At 50.5% G+C, this 25,445-nt stretch overlaps 1 protein-coding gene and 1 long non-coding RNA gene across 7 annotated transcripts in view; one reads left to right on the top strand and one right to left on the bottom strand.

Moving 5' to 3' along the window:
* Nucleotides 1–25,370, top strand: part of RREB1 (ras responsive element binding protein 1) — a 183,244-nt gene extending 157,874 nt beyond the window's left edge. For 5 of the 6 annotated variants that reach the window (XM_086706350.1, XM_086706351.1, XM_086706347.1 and 2 more), the window contains 5 exons: nt 3,941–4,130; nt 5,066–7,979; nt 14,582–14,746; nt 19,678–20,484; nt 21,866–25,370. In XM_086706350.1, the coding sequence (XP_086562476.1) occupies nt 3,941–4,130; nt 5,066–7,979; nt 14,582–14,746; nt 19,678–20,484; nt 21,866–22,383 (4,594 nt within the window). In that variant the 3' untranslated portion in view covers nt 22,384–25,370. The remainder of the gene's footprint in view (nt 1–3,940; nt 4,131–5,065; nt 7,980–14,581; nt 14,747–19,677; nt 20,485–21,865) is intronic. The other variant, XM_086706352.1, reaches the window with a different exon arrangement.
* LOC112853683 (uncharacterized) lies at nt 1,363–23,028 on the bottom strand. Its single transcript, XR_015251083.1, has 3 exons — nt 22,907–23,028; nt 22,600–22,647; nt 1,363–2,686 (listed from the first exon to the last, which is right to left on the bottom strand). It is a non-coding gene; the product is annotated as an uncharacterized LOC112853683 (long non-coding RNA).
* Nucleotides 25,371–25,445: the final 75 nt, after the last annotated feature.

The raw sequence follows: 25,445 nt of genomic DNA, 5'->3' as shown, positions 1-25,445 counted from the left end.
AGATTCTGCATCTCCCTCTCTCTTTCCCTCCCCTGCTCACTCTCTCTCTCTCTCTCTCTCTCTCTCTCTCTCTCTCAAAAATAAACATTTAAGGGGCGCCTGGGTGGCGCAGTCGGTTAAGCGTCCGACTTCAGCCAGGTCACGATCTCGCGGTCCGTGAGTTCGAGCCCCGCGTCAGGCTTTGGGCTGATGGCTCAGAGCCTGGAGCCTGTTTCCGATTCTGTGTCTCCCTCTCTCTCTGCCCCTCGCCTGTTCATGCTCTGTCTCTCTCTGTCCCAAAAATAAATAAACGTTGAAAAAAAAAATTAAAAATAAATAAATAAATAAACATTTAAAAAAAAATACCACTGACTCATTAACAGTGAACTCACAGCCAATAGCACTGTAATTCACGCCTGAACAAAGTTTGCCTGACACATTCATTTTTGCCACAAGGCACATCACTGCTTCTTGCACTTGTGTAGTATAGGTGGCATGTTAACTCTGTGCTGGGAGCCATTTTAAGCCATGAAATCACCAGCAAAAAGCACAGAAATGCTAGAAATATGGCTCTACATATACTGCAGAAGGACGCTCATGTACAATGGGAGCTGAAGCAAGATGGCAGGGTAGCATTGCGTTCAGCCATAGCCAGGAATGCGCGGAGGGCAACTCTAGTTTTTCTCCTCTCTGTGCATGTCCTCAGATGCGCTGCGAGTATTCATTTGGGGTTTTCAGATACATTTTAACAAGTAAGCAAATCCACAAATACGGAACCCACCAATAACGAGGGCCAACTGTCTATGTTTTAGATTAGATAAAATAGTTAATGTATGCATGACTTTTTCTTTTTTTATGAGTGCCCCACCCAGCCTTTACTGGACTTTGATCAATGAGCCCCTCTCTGCAAGGTGCAGGGAAAGCTGAGCGAGGAACCAGGGCCAACTTTCAGGTGTGGCTGAATGATCAATCACACACTCATTGCTTCCTACTAGTGCTGTTTGTCTCGCGGGGTTGTTGGACTGAATGAGTTTAGGTGTTTGTAGTCAGTGCTACAATTAATTTGGCAAGAGGGAGTGCAGACTTCAGGTGCAGAGTGCCTAGTGGGTGACAGCCCTTGGTGCCTACCCTAGACTTTCTCACCTCCTCTTGTTCTCACCTTCCAGGGAGGGCACAGACCAGCTTCTGTTTCCTGCAGCTTCCCAATCCACACCTGCTTACAGCCAAGACAGGACAGAGGGGAAGAGGGAGGGAGAGAGACAGTCAGCACCATCTCTGGTTCATAAGAGGCCAAGCCAGATGAGGCCATGGGCTCGACTGCCCAGCCCACCGAGTGTGGCTCACTCTGCCTGTGCATAAATCTCACACCATGGAGCCTTCCTGAGCCCTGGGCTCGGCGCCTCCACCTTTTTTTCCAGAAGCTCTGATTGTCCCGTAGGTTTGTTGGGGAAATGGGTTCCTTCCCTTCACCTGTGCTACAGTGAGACTCAGCATAAAGACCTCTCTTCTGGGGTTTATAAATTAAAATCCCCACACGCATCTACCACAATGCTGTGGACATTTCTGAAGCTCAGAAAAAGAGGCCACAAGTCAGCCCGCTCTCATTAGCCATTTGTAATTAGATGTTTCTCTCTTTTAAGTGTATCAGGAACATTTCAAACATATGCACAAGTAGAGAGCACAGTGTCATGACCCTCTCACGCACCCTCCCCCCATTTTCAGGAATTACCAACTCACGGCCCATCAGCCCATCGTGTTTCGCCTCTTCCCCCATCCCAGATCATTTCAAAACAAATCCCAGGCATCACATTTCACATAACAGTATTTCATTACATTACCTCTAAAGGAAAGGGATGTTTAAAAAAAAAGACGTAACCAAAATATTGTCACAACTTCAAAAAGTAACAGGGATTTCTTACTATCATATGTATCTGATCAGCGCTAAATTTCCTGAATTCAGGCATTTCTCTCGTCCCTTCAGGTCAGTACAGAGTGTTCAGCTGACTGCTGGCATGGGGATGGGTTGGGGACTACGAGGAGTGTGCAATTGAACTTGGGTCTGGGGGGACTGAAGTCCCCATGATAGAAGAGAAAAACGTTTCCATAGAAGAGAAAAACGTTTCCAGAGCAACAGGAAAGGACAGAGTTGCCATGGGGCATCGAGGTCACGGCCCCTCCACACATGCAGCTTGGAACTTGAGCGTGTTCTGGACAGAAGGAGAGCCTCGCCTGAGGAGCCACAGACACACTGCTTCCCTGCTTAACTTTCTCACAGCCTAGGACTTAGCACTCTGAGTGTTTTGGGCAGGGTTCCCTGTGGTTGGGGGGCCATCCCCCCGGAACGTGGGCTGCGTGCAAGGGATGGCCAGGGAGGGAGACGTAGCCGTACTGTGGGGGCCCTAGAGCGTCTCACGGTTGGTGACCTCAGCACCGTTCCCCCAGAAGGAGCTTTGTGTTTTGAGTGGCTCATGGGAACCCAGCATTCTAAATTTAATTGAATGATGACAGGAGTCTTGATGGTGAGACGCGGCCGAGGTAGCAGCGGAGATAGGAGAGGTGGACGCACAGCAGGACCTCGCTTGCTGGGGCCTGCCACCGCGCGATAAGGATAGCAGAGTCGCACATACTTGGCACTTCTTTCAGCGTGAGAGGACGGTGAACTCTGCTGCCTCGCGGGTCATTTCGTTATCTATTTCCAGAGAAGAATCTCAAAGCAAAAAAAAAAGTTTTCCATTAAGGTGCATGTAGTCCAGATGCAGACTCCAGCAGGTCGCCCTACCCCTCTGAGACCCAGGTTCTTTCTCTGTAAAGCACTCGTGGGACCTGCCTTAGGGGTTTCGTAAGTGGCAAAGGCATGTGTATGTGCAAATACTTGGAAAGGTGCTAGGCACACAGCACTGTCCAACAGAACTTTCTGCGGTCATGGAAACATAGCAGCAGGTCAGGTCTGCACTGCACTGCCTGATGTCACTGAGGAAATTTTAATTCACTTAAACAGCCCCACATGGCTTGCATGGCTACCGTATTGAGGGCCAGTCTAGGGGATGTTGAGAACACCCCGATGATAGGATAGTTGTTAGGGTGGTTCTGAGTGAAGACCCAGAAGGTGACGCTGGTATGAAGAGTGGAGGAAGCATTATAAAATGTGTGTGTTTCACGTCTGTGTGGCCCAGGACATTGAAGGTGGAGGTCACCTCTGAAGTTGGGGGTGCTGATCTTTAGATGGACTGCATCTGTGGGGGTCTTTCAAGGAAAAGGAGACATCATAACAGGTGTGGGCGGGAGGGTGAAGGAGGCTCATATTTTGTCTTTGCTTCATACTGGCTGTGTGACCTTGGCCATGTCACTTAATGTTTTGAGCCTCCGTGTTTTTATCTGTAAGATGGAAGTCCGGATATCCACCTGCCTGCCACAGTCGTGGTGCCTGCTTACTGTGGGAGCTACAGTTATTTTTCAGATAACGATGGTAATATCAGAATTGAACACAGTCACTGGCTTGGACTACTAATTCAGTTGGAGAATTTGATTATCATTTCGTCCCGATCAGAGACCAGGGATGCCATCGTGATTGCTCTCGGTTCAGTGTAAACTTATGCTATTTGGCTTGTAAACATTTATGATCACTAAAATCCACTGAGCCGAGGGAGGGAGAAAACCTTGGAAATGATCGCTTTATGCCACATAATTGAGGTAAGCAGAAGTAAGCACAGTGGCTTCAGGTTCCCAGCTGTCTTAATGGACACACCTGTTCTGTCTACAAAGCTTGGATATCCAGAAGTTGATAAAATACTTTTTTAAAGGAAGCGTTTTTCTTGGTGTTAACCGTGAGCAGACTGGCTTCTCGAGATTATACCATTTTTATTTCAATTGAAATGAAGCAACAACAAATATAATAGGCTCCTGGATAAGTGGCAACTCTGATTGGGCCGCCTCCTCATATCCTATCCCTTTTTTCTCCCAGATGTGACATTTGCTGTGTCACCTTTCGAACACATCGAGGATTGCTACGCCACAACGCGCTTGTCCACAAACAGCTTCCCAGGGACGCCATGGGAAGGCCTTTCATACAGAACAACCCTTCCATTCCTGCTGGCTTCCATGACTTAGGATTCACTGACTTCTCCTGTAGGAAGTTTCCTCGAATTTCTCAGGTATTTTGGTCAGCCTGCGGAACCAGCAGCCACCTCCCTGGGCCGCGTGGTTGGACTATACCTCCTTACCCTGAGGTCTCCCTTCCGTAAAATGTTGTCCCTTGGGTTTTGTCCTTTTTGTAACAACGTTTTCTCTTGCAATTCAGCTTGACCCTTTCAGTCTCCATTGGGTTGTTGAGAAAGGATAGTTGGGTTTTAATCTTGTGTTGAATTTCTTACCACCTTGTGTAAGAGTCTAGCTCACCGATGCCTTTTGCCCATTCTTGGGCGTTTGGATTTAAAGTTGTGAAGTGCTCACCACCCCCACTCCCACCTCTATCTGAACTGAATTTGTTTTCTTAAATATTTCTTTAATATCCACATTACAGGTAAATATTTCCAGTGTGGTACTTTCTATTAAAAATGTTTTGGGTCATTATTAACCTGAACCATATTTGTTCCCTGCCTACTGAAAACTACTTTGAAACTTTTTTTTTTTTCAATTTTAAAAATTGAGATCGAGGATGTCAACAGTGAAACTCTTAAGGCACAGAAGCCTCGAGGGTAATGGGTTATTCCATATGTATACACCCACGTGTATACGCCCACGCATATACACCCACATAACCCTCCCCGCAGATGGCACAGCCTCAGGCCCCTTCCCAGGCAGTGCCCCTCGTGTTATTATTACTTAACTGTATTTCATTGCTTCTCTGAGATACTCCAGGGATTGATGTCATTTGTCAAGCAATATGATGTTTAAGGTGCTTTGTGGTCTTCCTTATTCAGCGTAGGGACAGGAATTAGCAAGCAGGGGGAGGCCAACTCCTTAGATAGTACAGAGAGAGGCTGGGTACTGGGGCAGCTATATAACAGATACTTTCTGCATCTCGGGGTAGTGATTATTTTTAAATCCTCCTTATTCCCTTGCTTTTGCCAACCCGCCTTCCACGCAGGCCTGGTGTGAAACAAACCTACGAAGGTGCATCAGCGAACAGCACCGTTTTGTCTGCGACACATGTGACAAAGCATTCCCCATGCTCTCCTCGCTCACCCTGCACAAGCAGACCCACGTCGCCACGGACCAGGGACGGGACAGGCTGCAGGCCAAGACCCTGCCTGGTGACGCCCTGGACCAGAAGGTCTTCCTGGCCTTGCTGGGCCTGCAGCACACCAAAGACGTCAGGCCTGCCCCCGCTGAGGAGCCCCTGCCGGATGACAACCAAGCAATACAGCTCCAGACACTCAGGTGTCAGCTACCTCAGGACCCCGGCTGCACCAACATGCTGAGTCTGTCTCCTTTCGAAGCTGCTTCCCTGGGCGGCTCTCTCACGGTCCTCCCGGCTACCAAGGAGAGCATGAAGCACCTGTCCCTGCAGCCCTTCCAGAAGGGCTTCATCATCCAGCCCGACAGTAGTATTGTGGTCAAGCCCATCTCCGGCGAGTCCGCCATCGAGCTGGCTGACATCCAGCAGATTCTGAAGATGGCGGCCTCCGCCCCCCCTCAGATCAGTCTTCCGCCTCTCTCCAAGGCCCCTGCTGCCCCTCTGCAGGCCATTTTCAAACATATGCCCCCTCTGAAGCCAAAGCCCCTGGTCACCCCACGGACGGTGGTGGCCACCTCCACACCACCCCCTCTCCTCAATGCCCAGCAGGCCTCCCCGGGCTGCATCAGCCCCAGCCTCCCCCCACCGCCCCTGAAGCTCCTCAAAGCCCCCGTGGAGGCGGTCCCCAACGCCCACCTGCTGCAGTCCCAGGCCGGAGCCCAGCCAGACACGGCCACGCAGCTCTTCCTGCAGCAGCCGCGGATGGAGCTCCCCGGCCAGGCCGAGATGAAGACCCAGCTGGAGCAAGACAGCATCATCGAGGCCCTGCTGCCCCTGAGCATGGAGGCCAAGATCAAGCAGGAGATAACGGAGGGTGACCTCAAGGCCATCATGACGGGGCCCGGCAGCAAGAAGACGCCGGCCATGCGCAAGGTGCTCTACCCCTGCCGCTTCTGCAACCAGGTGTTCGCCTTCTCGGGGGTGCTGCGCGCCCACGTGCGCTCCCACCTGGGCATCTCACCATATCAGTGCAACATCTGCGACTACATCGCCGCCGACAAGGCCGCGCTCATCCGCCACCTGCGGACGCACAGCGGTGAACGGCCCTACATCTGCAAGATCTGCCACTACCCCTTCACCGTCAAGGCCAACTGCGAGCGGCACCTGCGCAAGAAGCACCTCAAGGCCACCCGCAAGGACATCGAGAAGAACATCGAGTACGTGACCAGCAGCGCCGCCGAGATGGTGGACGCCTTCTGCTCCCCAGACACGGTGTGCCGGCTGTGCGGCGAGGACCTGAAGCACTACCGCGCGCTGCGCGTTCACATGCGCACGCACTGCGGCCGCGGTCTGGGCGGCTGCCCCAAGGGCCGCAAGCCCTTCGAGTGCAAGGAGTGCAGCGCCGCCTTCTCCGCCAAGCGCAACTGCATCCACCACATCCTGAAGCAGCACCTGCACGTGCCCGAGCACGACATCGAGAGCTACGTCCTGGCGGCCGACGGCCTGAGCCCGGCCGAGGCACCCGTCGAGGCCTCGGGGAGGATCGAGGACAGTGGCGGGACCTTTGGCGAACGAAAACCGCTGGCCACCTTCCTGGAGCCCCAGAACGGCTTTCTCCACGGGGGCGCCTCCCAGCCTCTGCCTCCCCATGTCTCAGTCAAGTTGGAGCCCGCCAGCAACTTTGCAGTGGATTTCAACGAGCCCCTGGACTTTTCCCAGAAGGGCCTGGCCCTGGTCCAGGTGAAGCAGGAGAATGCCGCCTTTTTCCTGAGCCCCACCTCCTCAGCCCCCTACGACTGCTCCATGGAGCCCATCGACCTGTCCATCCCCAAGAACTTCAGGAAAGGAGACAAGGATACGGCTGCTCCTGCCGAAGTCAAGAAGCCTGAGCAGGAACCAGGGAGCGGTGAGCGGCCCTCTCCTGGTCCTCCACCGTGCCCTACCCTGCCAGTGACTTTGGGGCCCAGCGGGATCCTGGAAAAACCCGTGGCCCCTGCAGCTCCGGCCTCCGCAGCCACCACTCTGGAAGCGCATGCTCAGCCCCTGCAGGGCTCCGTTCAGCTTGCTGTCCCCATCTACTCCTCAGCTCTGGTCAGCAGCTCCCCCATCTTGGGCAATTCCACTCTCCTCAGCAGCCCGGCACTGTTGCGGCCGCTGCGCCCCAAGCCCCCTCTGCTCTTGCCAAAGCCCCCCGTGACGGAGGAGCTGCCCCCACTGGCTTCCATCGCCCAGATCATCTCATCTGTGTCCTCGGCCCCCACCTTGCTGAAAGCTAAGGTGACAGAGCCGGGACCCGCGAGCACTAGCAGCAATAGCGCGGCTCCTGACGGGTTAGGAAGTCCTGTCCCCAGAGCCGCCACCGCCCCCACCAACACCACCAGCCCAAAAGAATCCAGCGACCCGTCGCCTCCTGCCAACAGCCCAGAAGCAGCCTCCCCCACCGAGCAGGGGCCGGTGGGTTTGTCCAAGAAGAGGGGCCGGAAAAAGGGGGTGAGGAGCCGGCCCCGCTCCGGCAGCGGCGGGGTGGACCTGGACTCCAGTGGGGAGTTTGCCAGCATTGAAAAGATGCTGGCCACTACAGACACCAACAAGTTCAGTCCGTTTCTACAGAGCGCAGAGGACGACGCTCAGGATGAGGTGGCCGGAGCCCCCGCCGACCACAATGGGCCCAGTGACGAGGAGCAGGGCAGCCCCCCCGAAGACAAGCTGCTGAGGGTGAAGCGGAATTCCTACGCCAACTGCCTGCAGAAGATCAACTGTCCCCACTGCCCCCGGGTCTTCCCCTGGGCCAGCTCCCTCCAGAGGCACATGCTCACACACACTGGTAAGAGGGCCCACCAGGCCCCGAGTGCTACTTCCCAGAAGGGAGGTTATGGCCTGGCCGGCCCCAGGGATGGGGAGAACAGGAGGCGGGGTCAAAAGCGTGGGACCCTTTTCCCATGGCCCCATTTCTAGCTTCTCTTCAGCCTCAGTCTCTGAAGCAGGGGGCTTGCCTGGTGATGCCAACGGGTTTTCCCCCTGTGCCCTTGTAACCACAATAACCTATTCCTAGTGTCTCGGCCTTTGAGGAGCTGCTGGTGAAGGCAGTGTTGAATATCGGTGTTTGGGGGGTGAAAATGGTCCTGGGCCCATTGGATCATTCACTTGCATCTGCCTCGGCCCTTCAGGAGGATGTAGCAAGATCACTTGGTTCCCCACAGGAGGCAGCTAGGGAGAAGTGGAACTCGGTATTGAGGTATTGGTGCTTTGGCAGGAGAAAGTCCGTCCCAGATTCCTCAACATTTTAAGACTTTGAACATTCTGTGAAGTTGTTTGGACTCCATATATTCTTAAAGGGAATATTGCAGACTTCATATTGCCAAAAAGATATATCCCAAAGTGTTTTTCAAATGTTAGTTTCTATATGTTGACTTTTAAAAAGCTTATTTAAGAGGATACATTTTTTTTAAGTTTATTTATTTTGGGAGAGATAGAGACACTGTGAGTGGGGGAGGAGCAGAGATAGTCCCAAGCAGGCTCTGTGCTGCCAGCACAGAGCCGGACTTGGGTCTTGAACTCACGAAACCACAAGATCATGTCGTGAGCCAAAACAAGAGTCAGCGGCTTAACTGACTTAACAGACGCCACCCAAGGGCCCCTGAAAGGATACATTTTAAGTAATTTTATACCAGGTACTTCTAATAGTCACATGACTATTCGCTCTTGTCTTAATCCTGATTTACTGAATATTTATACATGGTTTATGTCATCGAAGTAGAGGTAAATTGGGTGAGATCCTTAACTTTTTGGAGATTACCACCCAAATACTAATGGTGGGACCTAAAACCAAATAAAGAATTGCATAATACAGGATTGCCAGATAAAATACTGGGTGCTAGGTAAACATAAATTTCAGATAAAAAGCAGATAACTTTTAGCATAGCTTAAATATGCAACATTGGGGATAGACTAAAAACTGATTTGTCATTTATTGGAAATTCAATTTAACTGTTTTTGGTTGCTAGATCTGACAACCCCAGTCAGTTACAAGGCTTATGGTGGTGAGGGGAAGGTAGTGGGGAACTATGTGTGAGCCACGCTCTGTACTCAGGTGGGAAAGGCTTCATTCCAAAAGGTTGATTGTCACAGAAACCTCAGAGACGCCCATGGCTGGCATGGCTAGTCATGAGGGAGGGGAGAGCAAGTCTCTCTGAGGCTGGTTGCCACATAGATGCATCCTTTCTCTCGGGTGAGGGACGGGGGCTCAAACCCAGGACTCCGGGGACAGCAAACCAGGAGTACCTGCCCATGGAGGACTCAAATATGTAACAGGAACCAGAACTTCTAGATTTCTAAAGTGTGTGCTGCCTTCTCAGGCTGCCATTTTCTTTTCCTTTGAGATCATTGAAGCCTGACAGAGTAACAGTTCTAAGACCGAAAAGAAGATGCATCTTGAACAGGAGGTGCCCCACGCAGAGGTCTCTTGCTACTCTTTTTGGGTGACACTTGTTTGTCACCTGCATAGCCTTTGGAGAAGTGCGTGTTTTTGCTACCACTTTCCAGAAAGCAGGTGGCTGGATCTCACAATGCATGTCCATGCCACCTCCTCTACACTCCCCTGATGCCGTCCCCTCCGCCCTTCCCAGTGAACCACCAGTCTTCCTAATAGAACTGGAGCAGCTGGCATTTCCTTTCAAGAATTGTGCCCACATCTCACAGATGCCTCATCTGAGTTCCCACTTGTGAAAGCAGTCATTTCAATTGTCTGGCTTTCGAATGCCAAAATGTCCTAGTTGGTGTAAAGTCTGGTAGCATCTGGAAGCAGCAAGGATGATGGGAGGCTTGTTTATGATGGAGTAGGGTGGGGTAGACATAAATATAAACATGTTCTGCCACTTCTCCAGTTACTAGACCCTTGGCAGCTGTGTCTGTTGGAGCCCCATCCATGACCTCCTGTCGTACCACGTGACCATCCCATGTCCTTCTAGTGAGGGTTGCTGGCCTTAACTTGAGGGGAGCACTCGGGGTTGGTCGAGAAACATTCCAGAGCTAGTCCTCCTGACCATCCCATGAGGGCGATGTTGTCCACATCTTGAAGCGAGGAAATGAAGGCTTAGAGAGGCTGAGTAACTTGCCTGTGGTCTTAGAGCTCGAGTTCAAAGCCAGGGTCAAGTTCCCTGCAGCTGCCCCACAATCGAGGTATGTGGCTGCTGGTTCTCTGTTGGCAGGTGTATAGGGCATGCCTGCTTCTGCCTTCATGACATATCCTGACATGTACCAGGGCAGAAGGCTGGCAAGGGGCTGGAGATAAGGTGAACAGAGATATGGACCAGGATCCTAGTAATCAGACTGAATGACCTCAGGATAGTACTAGCCACACACACAGACACTGTATAAAGCTGACGCCCACTGGGCTCTGTTAATTTCCTTTGCTGTTTTACTTGCTTCAGCTTCCATTGACAGTCTCAGCATCACCTCTGTTAAATAATTTTATAGAGCACTTGGGTGTTGTGTCTGGTGTTGTGTTAGAACGTTTTCCATTCATCGAGTGTCACAGCTGGACAGAGCCTGGGAAATCATCTGACCCACCCACTCTTCCCACAGACTGGTGTTTTCCTGGTAGACGCTCAGCTATTGAAGAATCCCCCAGCTGCCTGTGCCTTGGCTCCCTAGCTTTCTGTGACATGCTCCCTCCGGAAACTTGGGAATAAAACTGAGGCACATATGTATGAGCACAGAAACTAAACTCGGTTCTGAAATGGCCCTGTAAACAAAAGTGTTATACAGCAAAGAAGCCTTTTTTTTAAGTGTTGAAATCTAGCTTTGAGCAGTGTCTGGGTTTACATCGCCTTTAAGCAAAACCACGTATGTGTCTCAAGAGTCCACCTCCTCGTGACCTCTTGGCAAACACACAGAACGATCATAACGCCAGTAAGTTGTCTCCTAGATGGGCAGCATTAGGTAGACCAGATGTTTTGTGTCCAGTGGGGCTCGCTGTGGCTCAGGCAAGGGGCACAGGGCTCGGGTTCTAGGGATTGTGTCTCAGAAGGAAGCTGGCATCTGCCATCCTGTTTTATCTGCCCTGGTGAGCTCTCCATGCACAGCCAAGTTCCTTCCTTGCACTGTTTTCCTAGCCTGTGTGCTGGTGAGCAGGGATGGTTCCTGGTTCCTTGCCTTATCTGCCTGAAGAGTGTTGCCTCTTGGGGAGAGGACAGTCCACTGTCCCTTCCTTTTCCCCTTCATTTAGGCCACAGGCCGAGAGAGTACCAGAAAATGCAGCTGGCCCGTTTCTGCTCATCCCCGTCTTCCTGCCCTTTCAGTCCCTTTTCTCCCAAAATGAAGGAGTCAGGACCCTGGGATGACTGAAACTCCCTCCTCCCCCCACCAAGCTCTGACATTTTGGGATTCTTGCAGTTGATTCTAGCGCCTCTTCTTTGCCGACCTGAGGCCCTCCACCCTCACCTGTGCTACCAGCTGCTCACGGGCAACTGAGTTTGAAACCAGTAGGATGGGCAAAGCTCAGCGTGGAAAGTGCCTTGGACACCAGTGACGCTGGCTACTTTTCACTTTCTTAAAGTGGCGGCCTTGACCATTTTTGCCCAGCCAGCCTTCTGTCAAATACAGAAAGAAGCTTTCCCCACGAGGGTGGAGGGCAATGGAAAGAAGTCTGAGGGTATGAAGCTGAGTTCTCAAACTTACTCTCACTCTTCATTCTTCTGCTCCTGATGGCCCCAGCAGGCCAGATAGCATCACGTAGTACACGGTTTCCCCCTTTTCCTGACTGCTCTCTGAGAGTAGAGCATGACGCTGGCTAGCTGATGGTTTTTATGGCTCTGCTGGAGGTGGAGGGAGGTGGTGAGTCTTTGGTGCAAAGATAACTTCTTGTGGTCACAGGTACATTTAGAAACACCTCTGCTAAAGCAGTAATTTGTGGCAGCTAACCAAGTAAGTGACATCATTTGATACTTTTCCGTGTAAATTGCCCATCAACAAGTTTTGGGGAAACCTATCTGATGAAAAAATATTGGAAGTGTTCATGTTTTTCTCTGTCCATGCAATCAGAGAGAGCACACTACTATTTAAAAATGTAAGGCTTGCGTGTGTCAGTTATACAGCAGTAAAAATAAACGAGAGAGTGAATGAGCAAATGAATGTAAGGCTTATGCAGAGAGAGATAAATCTTTAAAGATTCCTGTTGTCACTTTGAGACTCTTCATAACCCAATACAGTACTCCGAAATCTTTGGGCCGTTGTCTGAATTTAGTGTATTAATCTTCATCATGGGGCATGAACCTGGCTGTCCAAACCCAGCTGTAAAAGTGAAGCATTTACCAGTGTGGAAAATGCCAGAGGAAATCTTGTCATGGGAAGAAGCAAGCAGCCGATTGTTTTATTTCGAATTGAGAATTACCTAGTTCATCCTCATAGCTTCTGACTTGTTTTGCTCTCCGCTAATTCTCTCTCTCACTGCCTGGCCTCAGAGAAGCCATGATGTCGCCTTCGATAATAAAACATTTCAAGTATTTTTCTTACTTAAAACAGTGACAGTTGTTAAAGTTGTTACTTAAAACTTTAACAGTTGTTAAAGATTCTATTCAGTTTTTAGTGAAAAGCAAGAATAACGTGAAGCTTGCACCATAAAAAAAAAAAAAAAAAAACTACATGTAAAGGCGAGTTGTTTTTGTTTTTCATTTTTGTCATTTTTACGACTTAGCAGAAACACCCACTGGGCTATGTGGAGGGAAGCTTTCAAGGGGTCAGTGGGTTCTCCACTTTTTTATCCTATAGGTCCCATGTGAGTTCCTTAAAAGCACACATGTCAGATCTGTGCGTTTCTCCTTCCGTGGTCTTTGATTGTTCCAGGCATCTGCATTCTTAAAAAGCTGCACTAGTGATTCTGAAGCTGAATTTTGCAGCTCAGGAGGGAAGGGACGTCCCCTTTCTTGGATTGCTGCTGGTGCTAGAACTTGGCAGGGCAGCGATTCTGGCTGTGTGGGGTTGCACACCAGCATGCTCTGTGTGAACAGCTCCCCCTGGAGTTGTGTGGTGCGCAGTGCTAATTCCCCCATCCCCTTGTGCTAAATAATCCCAGGCGCCAGGCCCATGCGTTCCGCTCACAGTGAGTGCCCAGGCCTGTCACCTGCACTGGTTTGGGCATCCGTTGATAGTAACCGGGAGGTTGAAGGGCCTCTATGATTGGTGTTTTGAGGGGGTTGTGCTGGTTAACTTTGCTGCCAGTTTTTGACATGTGCATTTGATTGTGGCAGTCCCAAGGTTACAAGGCAAACATGCCAGGCTGCAGCTCTGAAGTGGTGTTTGTTAGTACACAAAACCTGTTCTCTTGTAGAATCAGACACCAGGACCTTAGCAATTGTGGGGGAAAGCAGAAGAAGCCAGCGATAGAGTAAATGATTTACCACTGCCTTCTCTCTCCTGAAGCTCACCTAATCCCTTCCCTTGTCCCCTTCCTGCTCGCCATCCTCCTTACCCTTGCTTTCTCCACACATCCATCCACACGCACCCAGGACACGTTGCAGAAGAGCCTGGTCCACATGTTGAAGTATTGTGTTTACAGTACAAAAGGAATTGAAGTGGAAGGATAAGACCAGCAAAGCATATCAGGTTACTTTTGTCTCAGGAGTTACCCCAGTGTGGAGTGGGGGTGCAGAGGGCCCACTCAGCCACTTCTCTTCACAGGCAGCCAGGCAGGCCTGGAGCAGCTGATCTCCTAACACAGACTCAGTTATTTGTTGGTCACTGTGTACTCCAGCAGGGGGAACAAAGACCCTTTAATGCAAGGAACGGACCTCCTCTGCCTTGCCCGCTAGGACCACAGTGAGCTTGGGCAGAGGTCACTGTAGGACTGTCTCAGCCCCTTTCCCTGCCTCCAGTCTACTGTGGGCAGGCCACACCCAGCTAGACCAGGAAGCCAGGAGCGGCTCCCAAAGACACGTCCAGGGGCCCAAGGTTCCAGTTTGACCCGCCAGCGTCTGTAGTATTTGCCATATCAGCCCTTACCAAGAGGTGGCTTCTCCTTGTGACAGACTCTAGGTGTTTCCTGGCTCTGCTCTAAAATCCCTTCACTCACTCACTCTTTCTGGTTGTTGTGTTTCTTAAGATTTTCGATTGTAATGCTGCTGTTTTACTTTAAACATCTTGGTTTCGTTGTTAACTTCTAGTATTTTGAAGACAAAACCTTCATTCCATTTCACTCAAGGGAAGATCCCATTTGAGTTGTTGATGTGGTATCAGTATTTTTTTAAGTGTGTGTGTGTGTGTGTGTGTGTGTGTGTGTGTGTGTGTGTGTGTGTGTGTTTAAAGGAAGGGGTGGAGGGTGGGGGGCGGGGGGACAAATGCCAGTTACCCCAGAAGAATGAATGGAAAGCAACTTTTCTTTTTCATTACAGTAGAAAGCCAGATAAATATATATTTTTTTTCCTGCTTCAGGTCAGAAACCCTTCCCTTGTCAAAAATGCGATGCCTTCTTTTCTACCAAATCTAACTGTGAACGCCACCAATTGCGCAAACACGGAGTTACCAACTGTTCCCTGAGAAGAAACGGGCTTATCCCCCAGTCAAAAGAGAGTGATGTTGGACCCCATGATAGCACAGGTAGTGCTTCCGGGTGACGGAGCGGAGGAGAGGGACAGAGGAGGGCAGCTCGGAGAGCCCCGCTGGCCAGCCTCGCACGTGTGTGGCAGGCTGCCTTCCTCATTTCTCTGTAGGACTCGGCAGTTGCCGTAGACGTGGGCCCTGCCGAGGACTGGGAAATGCAGCAGGATGGGGACTGGGGAAACACTGACCATGCCCCCAGATCGCTTTTCTGAGCCACTAGGGAAGATCTGTCCCCTCACCCTCCGCCCTCCTCCACCAGCGGACACGTCTGTTCCTGCTGTCAGGTCCCTCTGGAAGTGGGGTGTGAGGTTGGGGGTACAGTTCTAGCTCTTGGTAGTATCCCGTCTAAAAGGGATATGAAACCTTACTGGCGCGGGGTGGTGTTTTCTCAAACCCCAGCCTCCGCCGCATCCTCCAGAGCAGAGATGGGCTCACTCAGATGTCAGGGTGTTTCAGGAAGTAGTGATGCCCAGCCCTCAACGGGGAGGGGTGCGTGGGGTGGGGGTGTTTTTCTCTTCAATAACTCTCTTCCCAGTAAAAAAAAAAAAAAAAACTTTTGTCTTGTTTGAAAAAGCACTCTGCATGTCCTTTCTTTAATCACATCTCTGCTTGACCTGAATCCGGGTATTATTCTCATGTGCTGATATGTGCTTCCTTCCTCCAGCCCCTACAGAGCAATTAACGGCTGCTCAGTGCGTCTCCTGCCACCTTTTTGTTTTTTTTCCCTTACAGCTTCTGTATTTACTCCTGTCCTCTATTCACTACATTCCATCATCTCCAAGTGCTGGGGTCCTGTGCCTCTCACCCCCCAAAACAAACAGATCAGAAAATTGGCTACTGCAGGTTACTTACCTACATGGCTAGTTGGCCATTGGTTAGTAACCAGCATGGATTTGATCCTGCAAATCCAGAAAGCTTGACATTTCCCCACTGCTCAAAGCCAAAGAGGGTCTCCCCAAGATGCATTTTTCCAGGGGGTATAATTGTGCCCTGTGTTTGTCTCCCTCAGATTTGGGTGGGGATGGGAGCTCTGTTGTCTGGAAGTCCCCCTTTCCCCAGCCCACCTGTCCCTAAGTTACAGGGGGGAGAGGGGCACATCTGAATGGGTAGCATTTCCAGGAAGAGGAATCGATGTGGAACTTCTGCTTTTTTCCCTGTACCTCCTCCAAGCCCTGAAGTGCCAGGCCCTTTGGTTAAGATCAAACCCTCTAAGGGTATAAAAATATAAGCCAGCTTGCTGGCTCCTCCCTCCAGCTTCCATTTCTACATCACTTGCCAGGATATTGGGGTAAAGAAAGATACAGACACCCATGGAACCTTGCCATAACTTGGATCCCTATGAGCCAGATTTCCGCTGTTCAGCCCCCAGGAAACCCACAGCGATGCTTGCGGAATTTGCTGCGGGTGATCACTCTTAATGTTTAACAGCCGGCCACTGTGTCACCTGGTAGCCCCTGAACATTTTCTCAAAGCCTGGTTTAGGAAAGCAGCCATGTGATTCCACCCACAGTTGTTCCAGAAGAGGGGCAGGAGTGGATCATTGAGGAGGTCAAGGGGAGCCCTCGGTTTCTCGAAGTTGCCAGATGCACATTTTGCATTCAGCTTCTTGATCCTCTGGAGGAACACAGAACCCAGATCTCCTGACCTCTGGACAGCTATAGGAGCCTGCAGACACAAAGCTAATTCAAATACACGTCTTAGCTTTGGTTCAGTGCCAGATTTTACGTTGTGGGTGTAGTTTTTAAATTTGCAGTTGTGAGTTCTGTTTTTCCACATCCCATCAGAGCCCCGCCTCCAGCCCATCCTGGAAGTTGTGTAGGGTTTCTTTAAGGGACAAAGCCTCTGGAAAAAGAAAATTCACTGAAAGCTGTAATGTGAAACCAGAGAAAATAAATGTTTGGTTTAATTGTGGTCACAATCCATACATAGTAAGAAAGAGGCAAGGACAGAGGGGTCAGGGAGGTGGAGTTGAGTGATTTCAAGGAAAGTTTCAAACCCAGGTGAGCACGGTGGGGGTATGGGGTGCTTTTGGGGCTCCCTCCCGTGAAGTTAAAAGTGAGGCTTTGGAGAAAGACCATTAAAAAAAACAAAAAACATAACAAAACCAAAAAAAAGGCAGGAAATGACCAAGGAAGTTCTTGAGAGGTTTTCTAGGTTTATATGCCTAGGTTAAAGTCCCTAAATTTGTTTTATAACGTAAGTCTGACATTTTCAATCACATAAGTTCTTTCAGGAACATATACCCTAGATTCCCCCCCCACCAAAAGGAATGTTAACAATGCTACCAAGGGGCAGTTCTGGCTTCAGGGGCACATCGATCATTAAACCGAAGCTCTTTACTCACTTTCTCGTGGCAGAGAGGTTCCCTAGCCCACTTTGCCTTTGGGGGATATTCGTGGTTCTTTTTTGGGTGATGCCTGTGGGAGCCTTCATACTTGTGGGCACATGCATGTCACTTTGTAAATCAGTGTAGAAACATGGAAGGTTTTACACTGTTCTTAACAGTGGCCGCCCTAAGCAGTCCAGGAGTCCACGTGCCAGCGCACACTGCACCACAGGAAGTGCTTCTGGGCAGGTGAAATACAGACAGCAGCTTCCTCAACAGCTGTGCCCCTGCCCAGTCAGATTGGGTATTTAGGCTGGTAGCTGGTCACATCAGCTGAGTAGCATAGAATTTCTAGGAAGCAATAGATATTTCATTGTGGCACTGACATGAAAGTCTCCACTTTCCCTGTAGCAGGAGCTGTGGGTTTGTTATCTACTGGTGCACGCAGGATTCCTGCTTCTGCTAGCAATTTTCTTAGATTTAGCATCATGAATGAGGGACTGGGAGAGACAAGAGAACAGAGTGACACTGCTTATAAAAGCCACTGGTTGTACTAGCTGCATTTGAAAGTGTAGGCAGTTGAAGAAGGTGGGGATCAAAATAGGACCTGGCAGGCATTAGAAGCTGGATATCCATGAAATGAGAAGAAGCTAAGTCTACTGTTGCCAGGAATCACTAATAAAAATCAGTTGGAGTTGCTAGAACTTCAAGGGTACCGGACTGCCCTGTTAAAACACTCCCCCTAGTGGAAGTTTGGTAGAGCACAGTCAAGCCCCCTTTTGTTCACTAGATACAGGATGAGCTAAGGAAGGAAGGAGTGGGGGGCGATGAGAACAATCTGATATTAGCATATTTACTTGGGTTTCGTTTCAGAAGTCGTCATGATTTTTTTTTTCAAGATCATCTTAAATATGATCTGCAGTGAAACTTGAAAATAACCCATGTTCTTTGGTGAAAAAAAATAATAAGCAAAACTGCCTAGAACATACTGGGACAAATAGGAAGTAACCAGAGATTAAGCTTTTTTTTAAGAAACTGAGCATTCTATGCTTTTTTTTTTTTTTTTTTTTTGGTAGAGCTTATACCAAAATCCATTTAATAGCTGCTCCCCATTGAAATGATTCCCAAAAATGGGCATACAGTTTTAGTTAAGAATAAGACCTAAGACATTGGTGTGTATATCTCAGGAGTCTTCTTTAAATTTTTGGATAATTTTTTTTAACTTTTGGATAATTTATAAAAATCACTTATTGACAGAAATCTTATATCCACACCACACATATGTGTTTCCTTCTGAAGCCTCTTGAGATAAACAGTGGCTGCCAAAAGGTGCAGTCAGAACAAAACCAATGAAATTACGTAAGTGGGAGTGCCGTGTAGATGGTTGTACATAAGCCAAAAGCCCCAGGCAGGAGTGACCACAGCAAGGGTAGGACTAGCTCCTTCACCCCCAGCCCCCAGGACTGCCTTGATGGCAAATCGAGTGGGTGACTCAGTGATGGACATGGGTGGACATGGTGATATGTCTGGTCACCTCAAGTGAGGGTCCAGGTTAGGTGCCTGAATCTGCTGGCTCAGGCACTGTGATCCGAGATCGGCATCATGAGGCAGGTGCATCTGACCTAGGAGCCAGGAAACAAGGGCTCTGTCACCCTAATTGAGGAATTTCCGAATCCCTGCCCTAAGAAATTGGATCTAGAATTAAATAGTAGGTCTCAGCAGACAGCCTCGAGGTCATAGCACATAAAGCAGTCATTAAGTCCGTATTCAACCTGAATGAAGAGAAGATGGTGCTTGTGAGAAATACTGTGGTCTGTTCTGTGTCATTGGTGCTGCCCCAGTGCCATCCCTTATGAAGGTCATTAGAAACCAGTAGACTTGCCACGTCTCGCTTTCCTATGGAGGGTGGATAGGCGGGAACAAATGAAGAGATAGGAAGTGTTTCCACTCACTGCGTGGGGTCCTCACAGCAGCCAGGGAGGCCTCCAGGTGTGCATGCATCTCCTGCCTTGGAACTCTACCCGGGAGTTAGCCTTCGAACGGGAGCGCGTGTGCCATGGCACAGAATACATGCTTTGGGCCATTTTCTGTGAGTCGCTCAGCAGGTACTATGTTCGGGCAGTGGTCCTATATATGTTGCATGTTTGTATAATCTCTTTGCACTGGAAAAATAACTTACAGCTCCGCTTCCTCAACCTCCCTAGTGCTGCGAGTCTCTGGAATGCACCAACTCTCCTCTCTCGCCGATCCTTCTGTCTGTGCTGCCCTGAGTTGCTCACACCTTCTGGGGGCCTGAGCATCCCTGTGTGTGGCCGTGAAGGGTGCCTGGCACCGCTAGGGGGCAGTGGAAAGGGAGGGCCGGAGCTCCGAGGGCAGCCTGCCCTGTGACCCCAACCCGTGTGTTTCGTCAATTAACCCCAGGTTCGCCGCGGCCTTTGGGGATATGAGTGGTAACAAGGAGTGGGGGTAGAGGTATCCTCGCTGGGCTTGGTATACGGGCCTGGGGGTGGTGGGTCCAGCCGAGAGTCACAATGGGACCCTTGGAAGGAGCGTGTTGGGTGGCGTTGGGCCTCAGCCTGTGCCCCTGTGCTCACTCCCACAGATAGCCAGTCGGACGCAGAGACCCCAGCGGTGGGGGGCGAAGTGCTGGACCTCACCTCCCGGGAGAAAGAGCAGCCCGCAGCAGAGGGAGCCCCTGCGCCCATCCAGGTCCAGGAGGAGCTCCCTGCAGAGGAGGGGCAGCGGGGACCAGCCGGGGACGGGGAGGAGCAGGGAGCCGGGGAGAGCCAGGAGCGTGAGGACCAGCACAGCATGGAGGAGAGGGACGAGGACGCGGACGGCCCGGAGGAAGATACCGTCAGCAACAAGAGCCTGGACCTCAACCTTGCCAGCAGGCTGATGGGCTTCAAGCTGGCGGAGGGCGAAGGGGGCGCCGCAAGCAGCGGGGGCCCCGCCCAGCAGGACCAGAAGCACGCCTGCGATGTCTGCGGCAAGAGCTTCAAGTTCCTGGGGACCCTGAGCCGCCACCGGAAGGCCCACGGCCGCGAGGAGCCCAGAGAGGAGGGTTCGGGCGCGAGCGGAGGGGCCGAGGGCCCTCTGCCCGTCCCCGCCGTGCCGCCCGCTCCTGAGCCGGAGGAGAAGCCCACCAACCCCTCCTCGGAGGAGCCCCTGCCGGAAGAGGTGTCTCCAGCCACGGAGAAGCAGGGCGAGGAGGCCGAGGGCGCCTCCGACGGGGAGGGCGTGGCCGAGAAGAAGCCCTCGGAGAAGAGTGACGATGACAAGAAGCCAAAGACCGACTCCCCGAGAAGCGTGGCTAGCAAGGCGGACAAGAGGAAGAAGGTGTGCAGCGTGTGCAACAAGAGGTTCTGGTCCCTGCAGGACCTGACTCGGCACATGCGGTCGCACACAGGTAAGGGCGGGGCATGCCCAGGCGATGCTTCCCGCGCCTGTGCAGGGAGCATGCTCCAGCGAGGAGGCCAGTCAGGGTCTGGAGGAGGCGCCTGCCCCGAATGGCCAGAGACCGTTTCCTGAGTGTGCCCCCTGGGCGCGACAGGCACTATAAACTAGGAATTTAACAGACTGTTCTCTTAGCAGTTGGAACATACAGGGTCCTGGCAGGGAGGCGGCAGGGTGGGCCCTCAGCAGTGATATTTTTGAGAGCATTTTGATCAGCCGTCTGAGCCTCAGCCTTTCTATCTGTAGAAAGGGGACGAAGGCTGCCCTGTCTCACAGAATCATCTAGAAGAATGTGGGTGCTGGCGTTGGGGACCTGTGGTGAGCCTGGGAAGGACCGGGGGTGTGGCCTGTGGACAGGTGCTCTGTGGGAGGCACCTGGGCTTCCTCATCAGCCCTCAGGTGGAAAATTGGCTGCTGAAGCACAAAGCGAGGGGTTTTTCGTTACTTGGCTCTACGACAGCCAAGCTGATGTCATTGAACAGGAGCTTCATAGGCATGTCCGGGTGTCCTTGCTCCACACGTGTCCTTGCTCCTTCTGGAACTCCCTAGGTAGGAACCCCAAAGCAGGGGCCATTGTTCTGGTAGAAGGGAAGACACCTGAACGTACTTATAAAGCCAAAAGATGCAAACACATCCCACCTACCCCCTCCACAGAAGAAACCCAGGCCCCACATCTTGGTCTTGGTTGTCCTCCCGTCCCTGCTGCTGCATCCACGGTGCACACATACTCCCTGCACACTCCTCTGCCTTGCAGTCCACAGGGCCTGGGCTCTGGGGATCGGAGGGCTCCCATGCTTGGCTCCTGGGAGAGAGGGGTTCTTGAGCTCCTGGCAGGTAATTTTCTCAGGTGCTCACAGCTCAGTATTTGTGAGCAAGAGGGAAAGCCCCAGCTGCTCCGTATCAGAACACAGAGTATCTGGCACCTTTGACTTAGGAGATGCCTGTCTTGCACAACCCTTGGAAGTGGTGCCTGTCCCCATGGGAGGGACCTTGCTGCTGTCCTTCCCTAGGTTTTTCTTTTTTTTTTTTTTTTTCCTCAGGGTAGTCTGGATGTCCACAAGGCTTCCACCCTGAGACTCTGGTTCCTGCATCCTATGGGGAAAACCTAGGTTGAGGGATGAAAGGGAGAGAGAAGCTGAGGCCAGCCCCATGCATGTCTAGGACCTTATTTTGCCAATTCAGACAAATAAGAGGGTTTCCCTGAGTATGGGGTGCTGACCCTTGCTACCTGCTGCCCCTTTGCCTGCTCACACGGCTACTGCTTTTGTGTAGGGCGGAGAGGTGATACTGGTGGCCTTACCATTGACGTGACTTCTTTTCTCCTGTTGCTCCAGGAGAAAGGCCATACAAATGTCAGACGTGCGAGCGGACCTTCACCCTGAAGCACAGCCTGGTTCGCCATCAGCGGGTCCACCAGAAAGCCAGGCACGCCAAGCAGCTTGGGAAGGACAGCGACAAGGATGAGCGAGGCGAGGAGGACAGTGAGAGTGAGTCCACCCACAGCGGCAACAACCCTGTCTCCGAAAACGAGGCCGACTCGGCTCCACCGACCAGCAACCACGTGGCCGTCACCCGGAGCCGGAAGGAGAGCCTGGCCAACTCGACCAAGGATCCCAGCCGCAGGGAGGAGCGGGCAGGGGGCCGGACGGCAGGTACCAGCCAGGCTGAAGCTGGCAGGAATGCCCCCAAGGCCGCTCCAGCGGGCAGCCCCAAGGAGCAGGTGTCTCAGGGTGACCCAGACCCCGAGAGCCCAGCGGCCCTCGTGCAAGACCTGCCAGAGCTGCAGGGCAAGAGGCCCACCCATCCCCTCCTGGCTGCAGACGGTGCCTCACCACTCCTGGGAATGGAATGACAGCTTGTCTTGTCCCCCCACCAGCACACAGACAAAGCCAGCAGAGCAAAGTGTCCTGAATCTATGTTTCATGAGGTTTTCTCAGTGCCCTTCAGCTTTCGGGGAGTGAGAGGGAGAGTGACATGAGCAGGAGCGGGCCATCTTGTCCGGTGCCATAGCCTTACATCCCCGTGCGAGAGATGCAGCATGGACAGTTCGAGTGCCTTAACTACTCACCAGTCCTTCGGTGTCAGCCTGGGTGTTGTGTTTTCCCAAAATGACTTTCTGAAAAACAAAGCAAATATTTTAATGAATTATTTGGAGAGGACCTTTTCATTTAAGCATTAATGTTACCTTCTGTATTTGGTGTGTGTGAGCTTGTTCTTGCGAATCTGTGATAGTAACGAATGTTCTGTGAGCTGGAAACAGAAGAAAAAAAAATACGCCCTTGGATACCCATAGCCAATAACTGGAAGAAAATGATGTGAATTTCATGTAAATTACCAGAGGAAATATGGATAAGATATTCTTTTCTCAAATAGACCTTTTCTCTTGTTCTGTTTGCTACATGGTGGAGCTGTGATTGGGTCCTCGGTGTTGCAGGATGTGGTCGATGAAGGTTTCCAATTTGGTGCACGCCAAACCAGGAAAGATTCTAGCTTCAACCTTGTACGTGTTTTCAGCGTTAGCCGTGGTATTACTGTTCAAATGTCAAGACATCCATTCTTAACTTGCAGAGAAGAGTTATGCTGGCAACTTACCCTATAGAAAACATGCACAGATGTCATATATCTGATTTCCCTCCCCCTTTTGGTATATGTATTATTAATATTATTATTATTATTATTATTAGTTCATCAGTTTGCTGGTCTCTGCAGTCAGCAGAAACAAATGGGCAATATTTGTCCGGGGAGACCTGGGCTGCTGCTGGGTCCCCATGTGGGCATCTGCCCCCCGCCTCCCCCACACCTGGGTGGTAGCTCTTCCACTGTACTTAGACAAGCCTTTTTTCCGTGACTGCAGAATCCAGCAGGGGCCGTGAACGGTCCTCCCACACGGCCGAAGAGCAGCTCAGAGAGGGGAGAGCAGGAGGCACGCGCCCAGGGCTTCTGAGAAAGCCAGGCAGCAAGGAGACCTGTCCCTTACTGGTCCTCCTGCCAAACCCAGCCCAAGCCTTACCCGCCTGTGCTACTGTCATTTTTCAAAGCGAGGAAGTACTACTACTGGTAATAAAACTGCACATGCAAGATTGAAGATGAAAAATAGATTTGTATTTACCTTCCTGTGATTTGGGGTTGGTGCTTGACGATAAATGTGCTGTTTCTAGCTCCTGAAATAGCCTGAACCCCTGGGTGCAAAAAGGCAGGATTTTTTTTTTTTTTTTTTTTTTTTCCATGAGCATCCCATACAGGTAATCGAATTCCCTCACTGTAGCCGCCAGCAGTGAAAAGAAATCTATCCTACTGTAGCTGAGCTTGTGTTCAGCATCCGGTCCTCCAGCCAAGACCTCCAGGGTGCCCGAGCCTTGTGCTGCCAGGGGCCTCCTGTGCTGCTCCACCACTCAGCCCCTCTCACCTTCCCCCTGCAGGACCCCCATCCCCACCCCTCCCAGGACCCTTGACCCTCCTAGCCCTGAGCACCGCCCCCCCCCCCCACATACACACACTTTACTTACACTCATGCACACAGAGACACACAGACCCTTTTCTCTCCGCTTCCTTAGCGATTTCTCGTGGCCAAAATCCAACCTCCCATACTTCAAAGGAAGATCTATATTCTTGAGATAATGAAAAGTGATGTCTTTGCATGTGAAAGGAAAAAGGTTGAGGTATATATGATTTGTAACTGTGTTGGGGATGTATGAACCCAGAACGAGGTTTTATTTAGATGGATACAAATCAGAACCAATGATCCCCTGTATCACTTTTATACTAAGTGTGGTTTGCTTAGTTGAAACCAGTTCGTGCATCCCTTCCATTTTTTTTTTTTTAATGACGATTGTTATTGTTATTTTTGTTGTTATTATTTGGGGTATCTTGTGTTTTGTTTTTCTTTGCAACTCTCCACACTAAAACTCACAACCATGTGGAGAGAAGCCATGAGTTAACCCTTTACGCCGCGGTGAGATGTAGCAGGAAACGGCCCGGCAGAACTGCTGGGCCACAGCTCGCAATAATCACTATTGATTTAAAGCTTTATTTAGCCTCCATCTGTACCCTCGTAGTCAATAAGGTCTTGCCACATTTTATTAGTGAGGTTGAGAAATGTATTATTTGTTTGTTGTTCTGCCCCTCCCCCCCCCAATATTAAACTGTGAAATTTGTGATTTGTTTAAACTCTGGGTGAATCATAGTTTAGTTTGCATGTCCAGCTAATTTGTTCCTATACATTTTGTTTGATTCTCTTTCTCCTTCTCTCAGGGCTTTTACAAAAAAAAAAAAAAAAAAAAAAAAAGTATATATATATATATATATATCCATATATATATATATGGATCTTCTGAAAAGTTTTTTGAGGTGCAAGTTTTTTCTCTTGTTTTTTCTCTTTGATTTATGGACACAATGCTGAGATTCAATCACTACATGAAACTCCTGGCTGTGAAAACAAAATATAAAACCCGGGGCTGTTTGTCAAACAGTCCCGGGGGAAGCTACGTGACAGTCAGATGCCAGTTTCAGAAAGATGCATCATACCTTCAACCCCCCCTCGTTTCTAGCCTCTCTTTCTTCAAGAAGGAAGTTGATCCCAGTGATTTCAGCCCATGCATTAAACAGGAAACAATAATAAATATGTAGAATTCATATTTTTCTAAAGGGAACTTAAAAACTGCTGCTACATGTTATGTACAAAACCGGTTTATGCCACATGAACAGAATCACGAGTTTGGTTTTGGTACTTTGTGTCCCTCTTTGTATTCAGTTGTATAATACTTCCAAATTCAAAATGAGAAGAAAAGCTGTTCTGTATCAAACCATCTGAGCAATAAATGTTATATTTTAAAAATGGCAGATTGCCGGTCACACGGCCCTCCTGTGATTTGCTGTCACCCCACCACCTTATCCAGCCCCCAAACCGCAGCCTGT

This window comes from Puma concolor, chromosome B2 (genome assembly GCF_028749965.1).
Source record: "Puma concolor isolate L17-30 chromosome B2, mPumCon1.1.hap2, whole genome shotgun sequence".
Taxonomy (NCBI): domain Eukaryota; kingdom Metazoa; phylum Chordata; class Mammalia; order Carnivora; family Felidae; genus Puma; species Puma concolor.
This window is presented reverse-complemented; position numbering and strand designations above follow the sequence as displayed.